The sequence below is a fragment of the Neofelis nebulosa genome, chromosome 5 (genome assembly GCF_028018385.1).
Source record: "Neofelis nebulosa isolate mNeoNeb1 chromosome 5, mNeoNeb1.pri, whole genome shotgun sequence".
NCBI lineage: Eukaryota > Metazoa > Chordata > Mammalia > Carnivora > Felidae > Neofelis > Neofelis nebulosa.
This window is the reverse complement of record NC_080786.1, coordinates 116995156-117019106: the sequence shown is the minus strand read 5'-3', so window position 1 is coordinate 117019106 and position 23951 is coordinate 116995156. Positions and strand designations below refer to the sequence as shown.

The 23951-nt window shown below is 35.3% G+C and overlaps 1 protein-coding gene across 1 annotated transcript in view; it reads right to left on the bottom strand.

The window, feature by feature from the left end:
- Window positions 1–23951, bottom strand: part of PROS1 (protein S) — a 70230-nt gene that overhangs the window by 25686 nt on the left and 20593 nt on the right. Inside the window, exons 2-8 of the mRNA XM_058731682.1 lie at window positions 21492–21649; window positions 18468–18492; window positions 10106–10192; window positions 7223–7345; window positions 6992–7123; window positions 3493–3618; window positions 860–981 (exon numbers count right to left, since the gene is read on the bottom strand). Coding sequence (XP_058587665.1) covers window positions 860–981; window positions 3493–3618; window positions 6992–7123; window positions 7223–7345; window positions 10106–10192; window positions 18468–18492; window positions 21492–21649 — 773 coding nt within the window. The remainder of the gene's footprint in view (window positions 1–859; window positions 982–3492; window positions 3619–6991; window positions 7124–7222; window positions 7346–10105; window positions 10193–18467; window positions 18493–21491; window positions 21650–23951) is intronic.

Here is a 23951-nt window from a genome sequence, read left to right as displayed (position 1 = left end):
ATATTGAATGTTTCATTCTTGGACATAGACAGTTTTATCTTGGTAACACATACAGAGGTTTGTGTATATACATGATTAAATCATTATTGAGGTGGGTTTTTTTGTTTTTTTTTCTTACTGTCTGCTTCATGATCATATAACATTTTACCTTCACTTATGAAAAGAAATGCCGGAGTTGGACCAAGAATCACTAACACATGATCCTTAGTTAGGGGGAGAAAAGCTTCAGATGTTGACCTATTTATTTCAGTGAAGGAAAAGCTACCCCCAACATTCAATTCCTGGATCAATAATGAATTAAATCCAAGTAACTAAAAGCAAGTTTGAGACATACAGATTAACAAAATCAACCTCTCTGAATTTTGATGTACTTAAACCTCACTGAATCCTATCCTGACAGTTATTTCCACCTGAGATTTTATGAGCCCTCTTGCAAGTACCAACATGACAAAATGTGATCAGACTCGTCAAGAGTGGGATAAAGTATATGTAGGTAAATGTTTCCGCTAAGGTTTCTGCATAAGATTTTTCCTCACAAAGAGAAGTATGAACCTCAGCTTGTCTTAATTTTTTAAATAAACATACACATTGGATTTTGTAAACGTATAGGCTATACAGATGAGTGCTCTCTGAACTATGACCTTGCAGCCTTTTTCAAACCTAGTCACTAATTATCCCCAATATTTATGGCTTACATGACCAAAATTAGTAAATAGGCTGTGACTCTGAGCCTGCTAGATCTCTAGCAATTATTATAGAATATCTGTATTTCCCCGACTTACCTCAGCTACATGGAAATAAGTACCCAGTTCTCTCATTTTAGAAAAGAGACGGGAAGTTTAACGTTGCAAAATGTTACCTCACAACTCTTGTGATCTTGGGCAAGTTTGAATCCTTTTTTCCCATCACAATAACAAGAGTAACCTCCAGGGTAATTGACACAAAGTTGAGCACACATGTTCTCAGAGCATTCATCCACATCTGGGGTAAAAGAGAACATAAATCTTAATATCTTCTACATGTTCAATCCAAGAGGAGTATTCTGATTTTAGTGTAAGATAATCAGTGATAATAGATTCTTTAGTGAAAGGAATCTCTGTGACATGAAATCACATTTCAACACTTGGCAGAAATTTAAATGAGTTACAAGCGTAATGCCTATCTATTTATACACCTAAAGCAACAAATGTAATGTATAACTTTCAGCAATAAATAATTAGTAAAAATATAACAACTACACTAATTTTCCAATTTTTGAATTTGAGGGAAAAAAGACTAAGAGTCTCAGGATAACTATCATTTCTGACTAAATAAATTCCATTAAGACTGCTTCACCATTCTTTTCTTGGAAGAAAAGAAAGGAAAGGGTAAGGAAGGGAGAAGAGAGGAAGGGGAGGAGGAGCAGATAGTGAAGAGAGGGGAAGGGGAAAAAGATCCCTTTTAACTGAAGGTTAATGTAATCGGGTATTAAATAATATCGAGAACATTTGACTTCCCATAATGCAGTGATTAATGGTGGCAATATATTTAAGGTTATATCTTTATTTCTTACCAATTAAAAAAGAAAAACATACCTCACGGTACTATAATCTCCCATATCGTGAAATCTTTGATATGGCCCTGTCCTCACTCCATATTTCGAGAAAGTCATTCTTGGAAAGTTGTAATGATACACTTCATCTAAAGTCCACTTCAGAGCTACATAGGATCCTTGCTATTTTCAATGAATGAACCCTGCAATCTTTGAAAGTTCCCAAGTACATAAACGCATATATTCATGGCATATAAATTCCCCCATAAAATGCCTCAACATACAACTCCAAAATTAGTGATCCCTTAGCATTAAAATTAATTGGCATATAATTCAGTGTGCCTGGGTATCTCAGTCAGCTACGCATCTGACTTCAGCTCAGGTCATTATCTCACGGTTCAGGCTGACAGCTCAGAGCCTGAAGCCTGCTTCGGATTTTGTGTCTCCCTCTCTCCCTCTCTGCCCCTTCCCTGCTTGTGCTCTCTCTCTCTCTCTCAAAAATAAATAAACATTAAAAAAAAAGAACCTATTGCCAAATCCAAAGTAATAAACAATTTACAAAAAAAAAATAAATGACATATAAAGTACTTTGAATATTGTACATAGGTACCACACATGCATCTTTTTTTTAAAAAAAAGTCTGTCATTCTTGAATAAAACTACAGTATACACAATGAAGTTGGCTAATAATAAATCTGAATATTACCACAGTAATTTCTGTCTGGAGTCGTGGGAGAATAGAGATGGTATGTGGAGGGTATAATTTTTGATGAGTGTATGGGAGGTAAAACATCAAAATATCAAGAGAAGCACATATATTTGAGAAAAAAAAACCTATTCTGGAATTACTATTGATTTAGGCAAATTAATATAGAGAGGAATTAGATTAAAGGTTATCTCCCAAAAAAGTAGATAGAGACAAAAGGTAGATTAGAGTTTAGGAGAGGAAGGAGGGGAAACTTATTGCTTAATGGTTACAGAGTTCTGTTTGGGATGATGAAAAGTTTTGGAAACAGATAGCCTTGATGGCTCCATAACCATGTGGAAGCAATTAATGCCACTGAATTGTACCCTTAAAAATGGTTAAAAGGGTATCTTATATCATATATACATATATATATATACATTTTTCATAGTGGAGATATATATGTATATATATATATGTATATATATCTCCACTATGAAAAAAAATCACTATTGATTTGATTAGTTTTAATTATGATATTAAGTTTATTTCGAAATTTTACAAAATTTAAAGGAGGATATGAGTCTATTTGCATATATCCATAATAAAAAAAATCCCCCAAATATCTAAGCCTCTGGGGCACACCTGGCAGTGCGCCTTCAGCCAAATGAAGTAATGAGTCCAAAGGGCGCTCCCAAATGCGCAGGTGCTGACAGTACTAATCAATACTTGTGAAATTTCTAGAGCTCAGTTATCATTTACTTATGATGAGATTTTTCTTTTACACGTATTTAATTATCACAGAACTACGTCATTTCCTATTTGAGAATAAATGACATAATAATACACGCACAGAAAATCATCCAAAAGCTTGGCATACACCTGAAGTTTTCTAACCATCCATGTAACACCTGTGTGATTTTTCAACTTATCTTTCATTTGCTTATGTTTTTCCTTCCAGGTTGAAATGCTTTTCGTCTTTGAATATTATTTAAATGATGTGAATGTATTTTTATCATCCACAGAAGATCTCCAATTCATACACAGCTTTGAGGGCAAACAGACTGCACAACCCCAGACCTAAAGACCATGTGTCTTACATACTGTTATTCTTGAAGGAAGCCAATGACCCCCAAACCGACCAAGCTACATCACGGAGCTTGCCATCGTAGAACATCTGATTGCTGATTCCAAGCAGAACCAGTGCTTCTAATAGGAAAGCAGGACTCAAACCCACCCTCTGTGCCATCAACAATGATAACCACCACAACTCTACCTTCACAAAACTTTAATGTGGGGTTATATCTGTAGCCTTCAGCACATTCACATTCAAAGTCTCCTGGAATGTTCTTGCACACAGCTGTGCCACAAATGTCTGGCTTCATTGAGCATTCATCCACATCTATAAATGAAACCAACAGATTAAAAAAATATATTTTTTCCCATACCAGAGAATACTAGCAAAGAATGCTTGATTTGTGTTTCCTGGATCTAGTTTAATATATGTAATGAGAAAAGAGAGTGGCCTGGGAATAACAAAATTTTAAATCTGTCACCATGTTTTAGTTTACTAAATATGATTTCTTCATACACACATACAGGGAATTTGATGTTTGCTATGTTCTTTATAGTTATATAAAAGGAGAGGGCTGTAGTTATTTTCTTATCTACCAGGTTACATTACATGAATAAATGGGAGAAAAGATTCACCATATTCTTAATATATACCCCTAAATGCATGTTTTTGAAGTATGTTCTTAAAAGTAGATTCACTCTGTATTATCACAATCATAAAAAATAAAAAAGAGGTGGCTCATCAGTCACTTTTTCCTTTGGAAATATACACTAGCTAAATCTGCATACTATTATTGCTGGCTAAAGTACTCAAGAGTGATTCAAATTTAAAATGGAATTGAGTAAGGTCTCAAAGTATTTATAAAATCCCAATACAAACTTTAGTGCTAAATTAATATCCAGAAATTTCAGACACATTTATTATATTACATGGTAGAGTAGGAAATAAAGTATTGATTGCAGCTAGTCACTAGATAAAAACATCTATGAGAAAAACAAAGCAAGAGACAGAAATAGTTCAATGGAGATGTAATTATTTTAGTGAACTTTTCTCATCTGTAATCTCTGGAGACAGACAAGTTCAGAATAGGAAAAATATTTTCTACTCTAAAAAATTGAGAGTTTAATTTTTTCACAGACTAATAACCAAAATTTCAGATAATACTCTAGCTAAAAAAAAGCATGCACAGAAATAATTGAATCAATTCCTGTGGTAAGGGAATTTTTCTGTATCATGACTGTATCAATGTCAATGTCATAGGTGTGATATTGTACTGTAGTTTTGTAGAATGTTACTATTAAGGGAAACTCAGCAAAGCGTACATGGGATCTCTTTTTATAATTTCTTGCAACTGTATGTGAATCTATAATTACCTCAAATAAAATATTCATTTTTTAAAAAAGAGCTATAAAATCCATATTTTTAAATGAAAGTAGGGGCGCCTGGGTGACTCAGTGGATTGAGCAACCGACTTCAGCTCACGTCATAATCTCATGGTTTATGAGTTCGAACCCTGCATCGGGCTCTGTGCTGACAGCTCAGAGCCTGGAGCCTGCTTTACATTCTGCTCTACCCCTCCCCTGCTCATGCTCTGTCTCTCAAAAATAAATAAACGTTAAAAATAAAATAAAATAGTAAAAACATATGACTAAAATTATTTGGTTTCAGGCATATTGCAGAGAATTACTTAAGTCATATGAGTCCAAGTTATAGTACGTTGATTTTATTACTCTACACTGACATCTAATGTCTGATAAAAAGTTTCATTCTTCCATTTTTAGACAATTACTGGCAACTTGATCTCAAGCATATCCACATCTTGGCAAAGGCCTTATTGTAATAGCTATACACATATTCTTCTATCACCTAGTTTACAGATAAAGACTGTAAATCAGGATGCCTGGTTGGATCAGTCAGTTAAGCATTAGACTTCAGCTCAGGTCATGATCTTACGGTCCAGGGGTTCGAGCCCCGCATCAGACTCTGTGCTTGGAGCCTGCTTTGGAAACTGTGCCTACTTCTCTCTCTATCCCTCTCCCACCTCATGCTCCATCTCTCTCTCTCTCTCTCTCTCTCTCTCTCTCTCAAAAAAAACAAACATTAAAAAAAACAGACTAATAAAAAAATATTTGAAAAAAAGACTGCGTAAATGAAGTATACCAGAACACATGTTCTGGTCATCAGGGACATTCTATGGGTGAGAACTTCTTGTAATAATTTGTATACATGTGTATTAACTCAATGGATAAGAATTAAATACCTTTTAATTAAAAATATAAGTTACAACTTCTTTAGAAGAACAGACCATTCAAGTACTAAGATGCAGAAGTATAAATGGGTATTATTTGCTTATAGAATGTATATGGTTCCTGCATTATGATGGCTTTCTATAATGTGTCCTAAGAATACTGGTATTCTAAATTTCTAACCTCAAACAGACCTTCAAATAGGCAGATGAGAAAGATGTATAGTCACAAATTGGGACAATGGTTCAGGAATAATTGTTAATGAATGCCGTTCACTTTAGAGTCATTTAACTGCACTTTAAATAATATAGTAAATTATACTAAACATTATAGTACGATGAGGGACAGATCATCTGTTGAATAGGAATTCAATCTGGGGATTTCCCAAAGCAGATATGAATAAAGTTGAACAAGGATACTTTATGTTTTAACTTACTAAATTTTCAACCCCACAGCAAAAAGAAGAGGAATAGGAGGAAGGAGGAAGGAAGAAGGAAGGAAGGAAGGAAGGAAGAATGGAAGGAAGGAAGGAGGGAAGGAAGGAAGCATGGGAGGGAGGAAGGAAGGAAAGGGAAAATTGCTCCCAATTTCTAAAGGCAAAATTTAACTCCAGACTGGGAAATTTCATTTTTAGTCATCCACACACCTAGCACAAATATTTGAATATTTACCTATGGCAGATAAAGGAGTCAAATAGAAAGGACAACAGGCAGAAAGAAAAAGTAAAAATTGAAGGGAAACATAAAGACAAAGAAAAACAAAAGAAATACACTAGCAAAATGACTTACTGAAATAACCTGACAGGAATTTTTTTTAATCTGAAGGAAAAAAATAGTTATGACCAAAGATGAGATCTTAAATGTATAAAGAGAAAGAAAACAAGTTCTTCATCTTTCCCAAAACTGCAACAGGAGATAAGGTGCAAGAGGAAAGGTTTATACTGGATATGCAAAAGGTATTTCTAACAAGGAAATATGACCTACAGTGGGAGAGGTTATGAAGGATTGGATTATGGTGCACTACTTTGTATAGATGGTGTATACTTTGTATAGATGTTTACCTTATTGGAATAAAGGGCATAATATTATAGTGTCTGACAAAAATACCAACAATGGTTTTGCAAAGACTCTAGTAAGCAAGGATTTGCACTGAGACTTCACGTTATCACCATTTGATGAAATTCTTTATTCAAACGTGCACAGGCACACACACACACACATACACACAGTAAGAAAACAATAAAATACTCAGTAATAAAATACAATAAGAAAACACTGAAAAATTCTATAAATAACAAAATATGAGTATAAACATTAACCTAAAAGGCAGCCCCCTAGTATCATAAGGCTTCAAGGTGGATAATAACATATATATATTAGAAGCACTTAGAACCAGACAGTTCCAAGCATTTTCGGGGGGAAATTCCTGTAGCGGAACTTTGTTCTCACACTTACCTTTACAGTCCTTCTTATTTGAAAGCATAACAAAACCACTTTTACAGGAACAGTGGTAACTTCCAGGTGTATTATCACATATCTGACTGCAACCTCCATTCACATTTGAGGGATCTTTGCATTCATTTATATCTAAGAAGGGAAGAACGGATTGTTTTCAAAGAGATAAAGCCTTTGGAGAACTTCCCAGGAGGTCAATCCGGACGAGCCAGGCGGGTTTACCATACGTACCATGTTCACACTTGTCTCCTTGCCAACCTGATTTACAAACGCAAGTGAATGTAGCTTGGCCATCTTTGCAGCTCATATATCCATCTTCATTGCATGGTAGAGGACTACACTGGTCTGGAATGGCTGAAGGAGATAGACAACTATTTAATTTTACCACGTGCCATGGTAAAAAAAAAAAAAGAATGATATGCCCTTTAATAGAAATCGTGCGCACGAAGCCTGTAATCAATACCAAAAAAAATTACAACCCCTTCCTTCAAGTGACACTTTTTCATAGAAAAGTGAGTCCATATTTTTTTTTATTTTTTTAACGTTTTTATTTATTTTTGAGACAGAGAGAGACGGAGCATGAATGGGGGAGGGTCAGAGAGAGGAAGACACAGAATCCGAAGCAGGCTCCAGGCCCTGAGCTGTCAGCACAGAGCCCGACGCAGGGCTCGAACTCACGGACCGCGAGATCATGACCTGAGCCGAAGTCGGACGCTCAACCGACTGAGCCACCCAGGCGCCCCTATTTTTTCTTCTATGATTGTTTGCCTTGTTTTCCAAACTCCACATATGAATGAAGTCACATGGTATCTGTCTTTCTCTGACTGACCTACCTCACTCAGCATAATACCCTTCAGCTCTATTCACGTTTCTGCAAATGGCAAGATTTCATTCTTTTTTAAAGACAGGCAGACCATGAAGCCGCCTTTTGACTATAGAGAACAGGCTGATGGTTGCCAGAAGGGAGATGGGTGGGGGGATGGGTTGAATGGGTGATGGGAATTGGAGTTACGACTGTGATGAGCGCAGGGTGTTGTATGTAGGTATTAAGTCACTATATTGCTCACCTAAAACTAATATTGCTTTTATGTTGGCTAACTGAAATTGAAATAAAACATTAAAAGAAAAAGGAAAAAAAGAAAGAAAACACATAACTTCCTGAAAAAAAAAAAACTGATTCTACTAAACAAACCTTTATAATTATTTTGCAAAAGGGAACTACTTCTTTATTTGCAAATATAGACAGTACTTAACTGTAATTTGATATTTTTCATATAAATTATTTTATTTGATCCTTAAAATGCTTCAGTGAGGTGTGCAGAACAAATAAAACTACTCAGTATCAACAGAAAATGAATTTGGGACTTCCAATTTGGCTAAGAAGAAGTAACATGAACTAGATTTATCTTCCTGCTCAAAATACATAAAACAGTGGTTTCCAGACACTGGACAACAGGTAGCAGAGTATTGGTGATGCCCAGGGGAAGGCTATTTTCTTCATAAAATGTTATAGCACCTTATCACGATCTTAAATGATATGGCCATTTGCTTCTTTACTAATTTGTGGTCTCTCTCCCTCCACTAGACACTGCAATGGTCCCTTGGTTCCTGTACATTTCCACATCTGTTTCTCAAGCCTCCCCAGTTAACTCTGCAAGTTCCTTCCATCCTTCTAACACATTTCCCTTTGCTTAAGTTAGCTAAGGAATTTTCTGTGACTTGCAAAAAAAAAAAAAAAAAAAGTTTTAAACCTAACCAAAACCTAATTACCCAATTTTTCAACCAACATCCTCATAAAATCATCAAGTTTTTTGAAAAGTAGTAATAAAATAGGTATTAGTTACAATGATAGAAAACAAGCTAATTAGCAAGTTATCAAATTATTTTCATATATTTTGGTAAATTAAAAATAAATAAAGTATGGACGCCTGGGTATCTCAGTCGGTTAAGTGTCTGACTTCAGCTCAGGTCATGATCTCGCAGTTTGTGAGTTTGAGCCCCACCTCTGGCTCTGTACTGACAGCTCAGAGCCTGCAGCCTGCTTTGGATTCTGTGTCTCCCTCTCTCTCTGCCCCTCCCATGCTTATGCTCTATTTCTGTCTCTTAACAATAAATAAACGTTAAAAAAATTTTTTTTAATTAAATAAATAAATGCATACATACATACATACACACATACATAAAGTAGGGGTGCCTAGGTGGCTCAGTCGATTAAGCGTCCTACTTAGGCTCAGGTCATGATCTCACTGTACATGAGTTTGAGCCCCACATCAGCCCCACACTACCAGCTTGGAGCCTGACTGGGATTCTCTCTCTTTGCCCCTCCCCCACTAGGGCTTTCTCTCTCTCTCTCTCTCTCTCTCTCTCTCTGCCACTCCCCCACTCACACTTTCTCAAAAAATAAACTTTAAAATAAATAAATAAAGTATGAATTAAATATGTTTGTTCAGCAAACTGTTTTACCTGTGTAATTAAAACCAACTTAAAATTAGAGAAAATACAGATAAATGAATATTTAGATAATGCCGATGCTATATGTACAATGTTCACTAGATAAACATCCCAATTTACACCTTGCAATTTCACCTTTGTCTCTTTGACTCTCAATTGGGAAAATGGGTAATGAGAGACAAATAATCTACCAGAATTATCACTAGGCCCTATGTGAACTTTAGGGGGAGAAGGCTAATTTGATATTCAAACAGTTTTCACATTTATGTTACTGATGCCAAAAGTTAGAAGAATAAACATGGCTCCACTTTGACCTATCAATCAACCGTAACATTTGGTCATACTACATGATTATGCAACAACATCCAAAATAAAACTGTTTGGGAATAAAATTCTGAAGTCAATGACCTAAAGCTTAGTAAACAAGGAACACTGCTCAATTTAAACCTTAGGTGGAATATTTATTTTGAGTAAAAGAGCAGCATATGCATTTGAAAAAACACTTTTCCAAATGATGTCAAAAATATCTCCTTGCTGGGCATAACAAGTCTTGTAGGGCTCATTCGTTGATTTTAAACATCAGTTATATTTACATGGTGTATTTACTTGCAGATTTTTATTTTGTTTTGTTTTGTTACTTAAATGGACAACAGCGGTGCTTACCAGTGACACAGCTCCTTAGATCAGGGTAGGCATCGGTTGACTGACGTGCAGCAGTGAACAATCCAGCTCGGAAAGAGCCAAGACAATCTGGAAACACAAATGTAATCTTAGAGTAGATACATTTACCTCATCTGAAATCATGGTGGAAGTAGAAGTTATCCAAAGTGATGGAATATTTATGTTCCTGGGGATTTATAGGATTCAGCATTCAAAACATGAGCCCTAAATGTTTCCATCCACCTTTTTGAAAAATTAAATATCTATAAGCAAGATGACAATACATACAGATGACAATAAGGAAAGACAGATTTATGGAAGCTTCTTCTCAGAGAAGAACCTTAAAGCAACAAGTGAAACGATCTTAGGTTAACAAAAAAATTTATTCGCAAATAAGTCTATGTTCTTCATTCTGCAGCAGAGACCTAGAGTTACCCTCAAATCTGTAGATCAGAGCCTGATTTAAAAGCATCTATAATTAGATCAATAGACTAACTTAGTGTTTCTGGTCACTGTAGGCAACTTCTACTTCTCCTACTGTTGCATATAGACTAATATAATAATATTTGTATAATGCCTCAGTATTACAAAGTAGGTTTACTTCATTCATGTTATTCCTCACTACAACTCTGGGAAATTAGAGCAATCTGGCAGCAGTAACAGCTGAAATAACAGATAAAAATGCTTATATACTTAAAAAATAAAATTAAATACTTACTTATATACTTTACATTAACTAGGAGTCATTTAGTCTCAACAACATAACATTTCTTAATAGTCCCTCAAGACAACATTATATAAATATATATGTATGTATATATGCACGTATATATCTTACTTCATTGTACAGCTAATCACAACTTACTTAAAAAGCAGTATTTTTATTATCTTTTGCTGACTAACAACCCCTAAAATCAGAAGCTTAAATAACAACTCCATTTTAGATTAAATTTTAGGTCAAATATTTAGAAAGGGTTTGGTTGGGCTGTTTGTCCCTGCTGCACATAAGAGTCAGCCAGGGTGGCTAGGATCGGAAGATCCACTTCCCAGATGGTTTTTCACTCACATGGCTGACAGCTCAGGCTCCTTGGCGTTTCTCTCTATACACATGTCATGTTTCAGGGCTTCTCACTGTGGTTGGGTTTCTCTTAGCAGGCTGGTCCTAAAGTGGTACTTCTTTCGTGGTAGCTAACTTCCAAGAGGAAAAAAGCAGAAACTGCCAGGCCAATGAAAGAGGCATTTTGTCACCTTTGCCACAGTCTACTGATCAAAGCAATCCCAGGGGCCATCCAAAGTCAGGGGGTAAGGGGGTACTATATTTTTATGAGCACTTCATGCTGCTGCATAGAAGTTATTGTTTCTAATTTATTGCTTGTTAAACATTACTCCATGGCAAGCAACGACCATTTTTATAATCCCCTCTACCAATAAAAGATACTCAGGTTGCCCCCAACATCCCACCTCCACAGGTGCACTGTGATGGACATCTTCATATGTGTCTCATTAGTATATGCATAAGAAATAGATACCTGGGGGTTCCAGAATTCTGAGATCATTAGATAGGCAGGTACTTTGTGACTCTCTAGAGATGCATTCCCACCAGAGAGCATAAGAATTTCTATATCTTGGCTGTCTAATTTTTGCCAGAATAGGTAATAAAGTGACATTGCATATTGTTTTTCTGATTTCTAGTGACATGCAGCATACCATTATGTCATCTAAAAAACTTTTGAGGGGTGCCTGGTTGGCTCAGTTGGTTAAGCCTCCAGCTTCGGCTCAGGTCATGATCTCACAGTTTGTGGGTTTGAGCTCCGAGTCGGGCTCTATTCTACAGCTCAGAGCCTGAGGCCTGCTCTGGAGTCTGTGTGTGTGTGTCTCTCTCTACCCCTTTCTTGCTCATTTTCTTTCTTTCTCTCTCTCTCTCTCAAAAATAAACAAACGTTAAAAAAATTAATAAAGAAATAAAAAATTTTTGAGTTTCCTCCTCCAAAAATTTTCATTACTTACTAACCATTTTTCTATTGGCAGTTATTTATTGTTCATGTGGGTTTGCAGAAATTTAAACATTTATAAATATCATCTCTCATTCTGTTATCTGTCTCTTAAACTTTTATGTCTCTTTTAAGAGAAGTTCCTAACTTTGTTGTAATCAAATTTACCAAATACTTTGCCTTATGGTTTGTGAATTTGCAGGTGTTTTTCCATGCTGTTGATTACAAAGATATTACAAAGAGATTCTACTGTGTTATTTCTTTAATTTCATGGTTTGTCTTTAACATTTTTGTCTTTATTCCACCTAGAATACACCATTACATTTGGTGGTACTTAGGAACCCAGATTTATATTTCTGGTTAGAGTTAGCCATTCTCCCCCACACCATCTTCTCAACAACCCACAGTGATTTGTGGTGTCATCTTTATCAGATATTAGGTTGGCATATATACATGGGTCTCTGAACTCTCTAGGTTGATTAGTCTACATGTTCTGACAATATTATATGGTTTTCTTTATAGCTTTGAATTAATATTTGATGAGGTACTTCCTCCTATATTTTTAAAGGTTTATTTAGACATAGGTGAACTATTATTCCCTGATTTAAATGCTAAAGTGAACTTACTGAATTCCTTTAATAAATCTGAAATTCTAAATGGGATTGCTTTGAATATATAGATCAATTTGCAGTTAACTGATCTCTCTTTAGCATTACTCAATTCAAGATCATGAAATGTCTTTCCATGATTTCAGTTCATCCTCTATATCCTTAATTCAAGTTTAAAAATTTTTTCTATAGAGATCTTACAGAATTTGCAGCTATAGAAAAAGGTATCATCTTTTCATTTTCTAGTGGACTACTATTTGTGTAAGAACTACTACTGATTTTTATAGGCTAGTCTTAGAGCTATCTAAAAATCTCCTATGTGTTCTAATATATTGTCTACGGATCATTTTTATTTCTAGGCATATCATTGTATCAGTTATAATTAATGTTAGGTATATACTTTGCCCATGAGCTATACAATTCCTATTTCTTTTTCTTTCCTTATTTCATTGGCTATCACTTCCAGTGCTTCTCTTCTTGTCCTCAACCATAGACTATATCTAAACTTTATCCAGTAAGTGTAATTACTGCAGATTTTGAGTTTTTCCTTCCTTCCTTCTTCCTTTTTTTTCGTCCTCTTTTTCTTTCTTTCCTTCTTTTTTTCTCTCCAGTTGTGTGTATATCATTAAAGTGACCATACATGGCAATTTTCCCAGAACAGTCCTAGTACTGGGTAGTACTGGTCCTGGACAAAAGTATCAAAATTTGTAAATTATATGGTTATTCTGTATAACCTTCACCAAGTTCAGAAAGTTCCCTTAAAATTATAGTTTGCAAAAAGGTTTTATAATTAAGCTCTGAATTTTATCAACTGCTTTTTCTGTATGAACTGAAGTAATAATATACTATTTACATGGATAATTACATTGATAGATTTTCTGATGTTAAACCACTCTTAAATTTCTGGAATAAACCTAATTTATTATGATATACTCTCTTTGATACATTTTAGGTAGATTGGATATCATATTATTTTCTTGTGTTGTTCTTACCTGATTTTGACTTTTTAAAATTTTTATTTAATTTTGAAAGAGAGAGACAGAGCATGAGTGGGGGAGGGGCAGAGAGCGAGGGAGACGGAATCCGAAGCAGTCTCCAGGCTCCCAGCTGTCAGCAGAGTCCAGTGTGGGGCTTGAACCCACCAACTATGAGATCTTGACCTGAGCCAAAGATCATGACCTGAGATGCTTAATCGACTGAGCCACCCAGGCACCCCTTACCTGATTTTGGAATCAAGATTATACCAGCCTTTCTGAATAAGCTCATAGCATACAATCTTATTCTCTCTTCTAGGGCAATTTTATAAGAGAAAATTTAAATTTTTTTTTTTTTTTTAATTTGGAAGAAGTCATCTCTAAAACATCTAGATCTAGGAGATCCGGAAGAGGGCTTTGGTTGAGGTTTTACTTTTTCACTAGTTATTTATAACCAAGTTATCTATATCTTCATGTAAAATTATAGATGTTTCCTACTTTTCTAGGAATGTATCCATTTTATCAAGTTTTCAAATATATTTTGGTATAGCTGTTTGTATTATTTTGTGATTATATTTTATTTTATGATACTCTTTATTTTACCATTATAAATTCAATCAATGTTGGACTTCTAGTATTTCTTCTTTTTATCCTACGCCTTCTATTTTGGCATTTCCTCTTTCCTTCTTTTTCTTTTTCCTTAATTATTCTTGCTAAAGATCAGGCTAACTTAATAACCTTTGCACCAAATGCAATTTTGCTTTTGTGAATGTTCTCTTTTGTTTTCCTTCTAACTTATTTCCATGTCTATTTTTGTTATTATTTTTTGCTATTCAGTGTCAAATTTAAGAATTTTTCTTGATTTGTATGTTTAGGTCATTTTGTAAATTCTCCAATGTGTTTTTTCACTGCTGCTTCAGAGGTAACCATCCAGTCCCCACACACGCTAGGTAAATCCAGCCTTCAGCTTACCCATGGATTCCTCACATTTCTTGTTGTTTTTCATTTTATGTTGTTATCATTAGGGCCTGGAATGCCAATGTTTCTCCTGAGATGATTTTAAGAGAAGGAGTCAGCACTTTGGGCTAGTTCACCAACTTGGCAAGAACTAAATAACTAAAACTTATGTCTAATGTTTATATTTAGGCTCAGAATTAGCATTTTTCCAAAAATTTTCTCTCCCATTAATAAAATCATCCATTCTATCAGGTGATATTTTAAAGGCTCATATAAATGATAGAGTTATTTATTCTATTTTCTAAGGAAAGAACACAACTCAAAAACTTATGTTTGTATAATGAAGCCCCAGAGTATTTCTGACCAAATTCTATGTTTCCAGTGCAGCACATAGGATATGTGGATAAATTGAACCACTTTCTAAGCCTCTGAATCTCTAAATCTAAACACTGCCCACTGTGTTAGTATTAGTGGTCAAATTTCTTAGGTGTCCTTATCTTGCTGCAAGTTTTCTGAATGAGCTATGATAATTAGTAAAATTATGTTAGATTTACCAAGGACAGGATTACAAAGTTTTTGTTTGTTTGTTTGTTTGTTTGTTTGTTTGTTTGTTTCCAATTAGGGCCATTGGCCTCTAGAATGCACATAATCAAATGACAGAAAGGTTTAAGTTAGGTAGAGCATTTCTTTTCTGTTTTCAGCAGTGGGATTCATTGCATATGCCTATATACATAAGTAAAGACCCAAATATAAAATATGAATCAAAAAATAAAACATAATAAAAAGTATATATTTTTTATATTATGAGTTGGTTAAATAATAATACTTTACATTTCAAGACAGTTCCATGCAGTAGAAAACCTATCTGCATACATATACTTATTTGTTATTCCCAATAGGTCCAAAGTTAGAAAATATAATTATGGTGTACATTTAAATGCAGAACCTGAAAAGCTAAATAACTTGCTTAACCTGACACAGTAGAAATTTTTAGACCTAGGAGTAGAGCCCACATCTTGTGTTTTCATTTTTTTTCCTTTGTTTGCACTTGTTTTTTCTACCAAGCTGCCACATAAGATAAGCAAAGAGAAGAAAAAGTTGAGTCGAGCCAGAAAAGAGGAAGTTGAGAAGCATAAAAGGAGAAAAAAAGCAAAGTATTTTATTAAAGGCACTTCCCCAGAATACATAATACTGTATTAAAATGTTATTTATCTTCATCCAAATATACTCTGTGATCAAAGGTCTGTGCTTCTAGAGTACTGATATCTGCAGAAACACAGCTTCATTACATAAACCTAAGAAACAAGAATTAATACTATTTTTTAAGCGTTTAATTTTTCATAGTCAAATATTATCTTTTGTTTTTAAATAAAATATGTAAATTCCTACCTAAAATTGAGTAGCTGAAGCAGCCTTGATATTCTAATTTTTCTCCATTTTAACAGTATAAACACTTAGTTTTTGTTTTAGAAAGTGAGTAACTTTACAAAAGAAGAGAGCTTTTTCATGGATGTGTATCTATACCCCATTGCTCTTTAAGATACGGCAGCTAAAGATTTTAGAGAATCTTGCTGCATTTTCACATCTATAGACATGAGTAATATTACTACACAGTTTTTATAGTGTCCTCTTTCCAAATTTGAAGGAAACTGTTTAAGTTTGTTATCAGCAGCTAGAAAAGGGAAGGAAAAAAAGAAAATGGGAATAGAGGGGGAGTCAGGGAAAAAAACTAAAAAGGACTAGCATAACATATTCCTCTATGTACTTTCAAAACATCATCCCATGTTATTTCTTGCTAGCAACGTATTGGTAAATTGCTGTTATCCATCTGACCACTGAGAAAACTCGGGCTCCTTGAGGTAAAGTAATTTTAAGATCTTGCAGTAGATACGTATTAGATTGGAAATTATAGAAAGAAATTATAATAAGTCAGCTGGAAAACACCCCGCAGCCCACAGAACATGGGTTCAAATGGGTCATGCCATGAAGATCTAAGAGATACCACTGAACTGATGTCTTACAACTGTTAACACAGGTAAAATGAGATGGAGTATATTGCAGTTAAGTCTCCTTGGCTCAGGATATGCCACATAAGTAAGAATTCAGACCGTCATGGATACAAAACATGTAAGAGTAACCACTTCAGGAATTATGAAAAAGGGCACGTGGTTCTAAAAGGGTGTTCTACCCAGTAGTCTTGGGCTCTTCTCTTGCTAATTGTCCTGAAGGGAAAATATAAGAACATACCATCATTTCAGTATAAATTTTCCTAGGAAAAGGGGAAACGTATAAATCTAAAGACCATCTAAAGATGGTCTCTGAAACTTCAGAAACAAAACAAAAGCAAACAAAAAGTAAAGCCCTAAACTATAATGAAACCGTCTAACTTCAAGAGAAATGCATTTAACAGAAAGAGTTATTTGCAACATTATATTAATAACTCTAAGCTGCATAGTTATTAATGCGTATAAGATCACATTTCTACTATTCTTTCTCCAAGGAAGATTTTTCATTTCTGCAGTGCTTGAACCCTCAAATTGGCTTGGATAAGAGCTGGGTGGAAAGAGGTACAAATGGTGAATATTCTGAGCCTAAAGGAGGAGGGAGAGCATGCCTGTGTAGGTTGGACCTACAGAGAATTCCATCAGAAAAAGGGGATTTTTGCAGATTTGCAAATTATAGTCTACTTTTATTGTTTGGAAATATTGACAACTTTCCCATGTAATAGTAATATATCTCAACATTTGCTTAAAGCAAACTGGAGCCTTGTTATCTTTCATGTCTATTGAGTTGAAATCATCTAATCTATTTGGGTGTAGAAATACCACCTCCCTCCTTGAGAATCCAGAATGGTATCCAAAGGCAAAACATGGGTAGGGATACTTCAGGGAATGGTGAAATGATGTTTCAAAGAGAGATACTAGTAATGATTTCTATAACTATTTAAATTATGATGATTTCTGTCACAAGCTCTGGGGAGTATAGAGATCTTTCCTTTCATTAAGAGATAATCTATAAGCTCCAGTTACAAAGTAAACCAGTCCTAGAGTATAATGTATAGGATGGTGACTACAGTTAATAATATTTGAAAGTTGCTAAGAAAGTGGATCTTAAAAGTTCTAATCACAAGAAAAAAAATTTACTATGTGTGGTGATGGATGTTAACTAGACTTACTGGGTAATCATTTTGCAATATATACATACACATATTAAATATTATGTTGTATACCTGAAACTAATCCAACATTATATGTATGTATGTTAATTATGTATCAATTTTAAAAAGATAATCCAGGGTGTCTGGGTGGCTCAGTTGGTGAACGCCAACTTTGGCTCAGGTCATGATCTTGCGGTTCATGAGTTCAAGCCCCACGTTGGGCTCTGTGCTGACAGCTCGGAGCCTGGAGCTTGCTTCGGATTCTGTGTCTCCCTCTCTCTCTCCCCCTCCCCTGCTCACACTCTGTCTCTCTCTCTCTCAAAATAAATAAACATTAAATAAAAATTTTTAAAAGGTAATCCATGAAAATTCACATGCTTATAAAGAATGTCCTGATATATAAATATAATGTATCAACAGCTCATAGACCTTTATAAGAAAGATATGAGAACGAAAAAGGCTAAAAGTCAAAATGCCACATGGTAATTAAAGAACCATTTCAAATTTTTCTACATGTCTTTAAATAAAAGGACAGCAAAACTGAATATAAAATGAGATATTACTCCCAAGGCAAATTAAATTATATTGGATGGAATATATGGATGGAAGATTGGACTTGATCAAATCGAACTTCCTTTCCATTTCTAAGATTATATGATTAAGATTCTTTGAACTTACCTAAGTATTTTGGATAAAAATAATCCTAGGAAGAAAGAAAAGAGAAAAATATATCTTAGCAAGCCTAAATTTCACTATACAGTTAAAACTCAATTTTATCATGTGTTTTGTATTAATGATGCAAATATATTACATATAAGTATCATTTCCATGTTACATTTTTGCAATAGTAAAATATAGCAAGAGTAGGTAACTAATAACATTAAGTCACTAAGATGCTTAGCTTAACTCAATATTGATCAATAAAATCATGTCACAAAAGCTTCTAATATGAAAACAGGCTCTATTGAAGATGTTAAATATAACATATGCCCTCTATTTGTAACTCCTTTAATTTTTCCATAATGATCAGATACCCAGGTGACACATTTCATGTCATGCTGATGACACACACCAGATTTAATGCTGAATAACAGTGCCATAATTTGAAATTAATTAAAGTGAACATTATCTTTTAGCATCTTGTGTACATGTAATCCCTTACTTACAAATTGGTTACGTACCAAAAGCTTGTCTGTAAATCGGTAATTTGGGCTAAGGAATGTACTTTACCAAATGGAGAAAAATGTTAAAAATGATTTCTGCAGGTAACATTTCTAGGCTGGTTCCCCAAAGCCATCTTAAGCCACAATATATCTAATATGTAACATTAGTAACACAAAAAACCAGTGCTTCAACAGAAAAACATACTCTAGTAAGGAACATACCTGGTCCAGTATAGAGTCAAAGTCTTCACTCTTGCCTCCTCTCACATATAAACCTACACAACACTTACCTACTAGTTTATAAGGATGGGATCTCCCACCAAGTGATTCCAACAGTGGTGTTTTCCTCTACAGAACAAAAGCCAAGAGGACAAGCAACGACGAATGGGTTCAAAGAGAGATGATGTGAGGGGAAAGGAAGATATTAGTGGCAGTGAAGAGGTGAGCAATAGGGTGGATTCTGGGAGTGCGGACTATTACAGCATGGACAGGGAGAGGCTGGGGTGGGATAGAAAATGAGAAGCAGTCACAAACGTTTTTTTCCTTTCTCGCTTTTCTTCATTACTCTCTCTGTCATCTTTCGCTTTCATATATGAGGGCAATGTCAGAAAGTGGAGGAGAGGAAGCACATAAATGAGGTTCCCTTCTCCACTACTTTCCATCTTCTCCACTATGGTCTTTTTTTTTTTTTAATTTTTTTTTCAACGTTTTTTTTTTTTTAATTTATTTTCGGGACAGAGAGAGACAGAGCATGAACGGGGGAGGGGCAGAGAGAGAGGGAGACACAGAATCGGAAACAGGCTCCAGGCTCCGAGCCATCAGCCCAGAGCCTGACGCGGGGCTCGAACTCACGGACCGCGAGATCGTGACCTGGCTGAAGTCGGACGCTCAACCGACTGCGCCACCCAGGCGCCCCACCACTATGGTCTTCTACCTCACTCTCCATTTGCTATTCAGAGGCTAAGCTACCAGAACATATCTATGGTATTAGACATATGTACTCAAGTATTTATGGGCAATGTAATAATATGATATCTCAGGGATGCAGGCTTGCCTTAAGTAATCCAGCAAAACAACAAAAATTAGACTGGGTGGGGTAGAGAACAGGCAAAACAAGAATGGCTGATTGCTAATAATTGTTGAAGTCTAGGGAGGTATGCTATATATACCACATATATGTGTGTGTGTGTATATATATATATATATTATAGTATAGTATATTATAGTATAGTATATAGTATAGTATATAAATACATACTATGGTATTTAAATTTCTATAGTAAACAATATAATATTTTACACCCCACACAACAAGAGTACTGGTCTGCTATATTGTGTGAAATAAAATTTTGTTGCCTTGTCAATTGCTTACCCACACAAAACAACAAAACTGAGAGAGAAACGTGTTGACTTAATCCTGGAGAATATTACAAACGATTCCTTGGATATCTTGGGGGAAAAAATGTCTTTGAACCTGTTAGAATACGTAGAGGTAAAAGGATTAAAGAGGAACTGTGGAGAACACAAGCTGTTACTGTCTTGGACAAGTTCTCTAATATAGACAAATGTTCCTGTTCATCCTCTCTCATCTAGTGTCACGGTCCCAGAAGCCACTGCCAAGCTGAAGGAGGTACTTTGTATATGTCTTCTCCCTCATTTCATGTTGGTTACATAGTTCATCTCAGGAAAAGTATCTGAGGTAACCCTGAGAGGTATCCGATTTGAATTCTCACGGTCATCCTTATCCTAACTTTTAGAGGCACTGTTTATAATCCTGTTTTCCACAGGCATATTAGAAAACACCCTCCCCCAGAGAAACTGGGGGACTACAGATAAGGTCGAGGGCTCCATATTTCTGTATGATATTTAGTGGTCTTTATGATTAAATTCTTCTAGACTAACTTGGAAAAATGTAGACACTAAATATATATATTCTAACCCCAGGAATTACTAATCATATTAGGTGGGCTCAGGAAACATCCCAAGGATCTTTGTTAAAGATTCTACTCAGGGAATATAATACAGTCATGAATTCTTCGTTAAGTTTTCACTGGGTACCAATTATGTACCAAACTCTGGATCAGAGGGCCTTGTTTTCTAAAGCCTGGTAAAAAATGCCAATGGAGAGATTTAATTAAGTATAGTGATAATGCAGTCACACACACACACACACACACACACACACACACATACACACACCACACTTGAGACACCTTCTTCCCCATCTACCCAATACCACCAAATTCTGGTTGGGAGAAAGTATTTATAAACCATGAGGTCAAAACCATTGCTGACTCTGAAGTATAAGGAAATCATAGTTTGGTCAGAGCACATGGCTACGGCAGCAGTGTCTCCCTAACAAAGTCCACTTTCCTTTGAAGGTACTCCCTACTGAAATGTTTCAGTGGTTACATGTGGAAGGCGATAGACACAATTAAATTTGTAAAGGAACACAAGGGAATGCGGATTCAAGCTGGAAATGTTCCGTCTTTCACTGTATGGCTAGTATGCTAACTTATTAGCTTTCATGAATTCTTACCGTTTCCGGGTTATTTTCAAAGATCTCCCTGGCTTCTTCCTTATTGCACAGTTCTTCAATGCATTCTCTTTCCAGATTACCCTTTTTGGTTTCTTCAAACATAGAATTTGCACGGCGTTTCCTAATCAGGACTTGTGAAGCATGCTGCTTTGACAAAACTGAAGGAAAAAACAAGTTGGGGGGGGGGAGTAAGTCTTTCATTTCTCCACTTAAAATATTTTATTAAACAGTGAGAATTAAAATCATTGTCTGATTGTGAATTGCATAACATTTAAACTCAGTATAGGTGAACTGAGAAGAAAAAATGCAGGTACATAAGCACTTTGGTTAACAATTCAAAGAGCGGGTTTGGTGTGCAAACTATAGCACTTGTAGAATGATCCACACAAATCATTCAAGTTCACACACAAGGTCAAACATACCAGACAATATTTAATGTTTACTTTATTATGACCATACTGGAAAAAGCATCATGCTGAAATGTCTATATCAAAAGTTACAACCACACATCTTTAAAGCTGGAGTAACAAACCTTCTCAATTTTAATGGAAAACCACATGATCTCTGTAAAGATAGAGAAATGCAGGAGTACGGTCTAATCAGCTATTTGAAAGATACCTGATGGGCTAAAACATTTGATTTATTCATACAAAGGAAAATAGAAATCTTTGAAACAAGGAAGACCTTGTACCAAGCACAAAATACAGAAGGCAAAGAGAAAAAATTTGGTAATATCGACTACATAACAAATTTTAAACAACTGAAAAACAACAAAAGTAACAAAACAAAGTTCAACATCAAGCGACAGACTAGAGGAAAATATTTCATGATATAGAATGGAAAAAAATTACACATTATAGAATGTATAGACAACTTTTGCAAACTAGAACAATAACAACGGCATTAAGACAATGAATAATGAGAATGTGTGCTCATTCGGTGGCTCAGTCAGTTAAGTGTCCGACTTCGGCTCAGGTCATGAACTCACCATTTGTGAGTTCGAGCCCTGCACTGGGCTCTGTGCTGACAGCTCAGAGCCTGGAGCCTGCTTCGGATTCTGTGTCTCCCTCTCTCTCTGCCCCTCCCCTGCTCATTTTCTGACTCTCTCTCTTAAAAATAAATATTTTTTTTAACGTTTATTTATTTTTGAGACAGAGAGACACAGAGCATGAATGGGGGAGGGTCAGAGAGAGGGAGACACAGAATCCGAAACAGGCTCCAGGCTCTGAGCTGTCAGCACAGAGCCCGACGCAGGGCTCGAACTCACAGACGCGAGATCATGACCTGAGCCAAAGTCAGCCGCTTAACCAACTGAGCCACCCAGGCGCCCCTCAAAAATAAATATTAAAAAAAATTTTTTTAATGAAAATTGTCTGGGATGCCTAGGTGGCTCAGTTGGTTAAGTTCAGCTCAGGTCATGATCTCCCAGTTTGTGAGTTGGAGCCCCATGTCCTGCCTCAGATTCTGTGTCTCCCTCTCTCTGTTCCTCCACAGCTTGCTCTCTCTCTCAAAAATAAACATTAAAAAAATTAAAAATGAAAATTGTGGAATGCCACACCTATAGCATAACCTGATATATATATCAGCCATACTTGTAGATATGTAAGTATCACGTGGACAAATTCATAGAAAAGAGTTTGAGAAGACAAACTATTGATTGCAATTATATTTGAAAAAAAAAAAAGACAGTATGAAGCTTTGGTGTCATTGCTTTAGTATGTAAACAGAACATTGTTTTATAGTACAAATTTTTTAAACCAAAAATAAAATCTGCAAATAATTTTTTAATCTTGATTTTAACCACAAATGGTTCCTTCATTAAGATAAGCAAGTAATATAAATAGATAATTTTGGTTTTTTCTTATTTATCTTATTACCTGGTAAATAAGGCACACACAACAGATGACAATAGAAGGAAGAAAAAAAGCAAAAGAACTAATTAATCAAAAATCTTTCAAGAGGGAAGGAAGTAATGTTACTATTTCTCCTACTTGCCAAAACAGGTGTTTAAATGTGATGATTAAATAAATAAAGTGTCTGGGTTACATTTTTAGCTCTATGTTTTACCATTTTTATCAGTGTTCATTAAGATCAAGATTAAATCAAAGCTGTATGTGTCTAACAGATGGGTTTCTGTGAGCACATTACCTCCCAAGTGTGCTACTGACTGATAAATGGTAGTCCTATCCACAATGAAAGAGTCTGACATGGCCAATTATTTCATTTATTTGAAATAGTCTTAAGGATGCTACTTTATAATAAATATAGCAAAAACATGGCCCTTTTGAACTTCAAAGCAAATATGTAAGTTTTTCTGGGGAAAGCAAGAGCATCATTCTTTGAAAGATAAATACAGTGATTAAGTAACCAAAAAATCAAGGTCAAATGTACTTAGGAAACTAACCATAAACATCACTCTTTGGTATTTCTTCCTTATGGAATGTTAAGTTTTGGACTTTA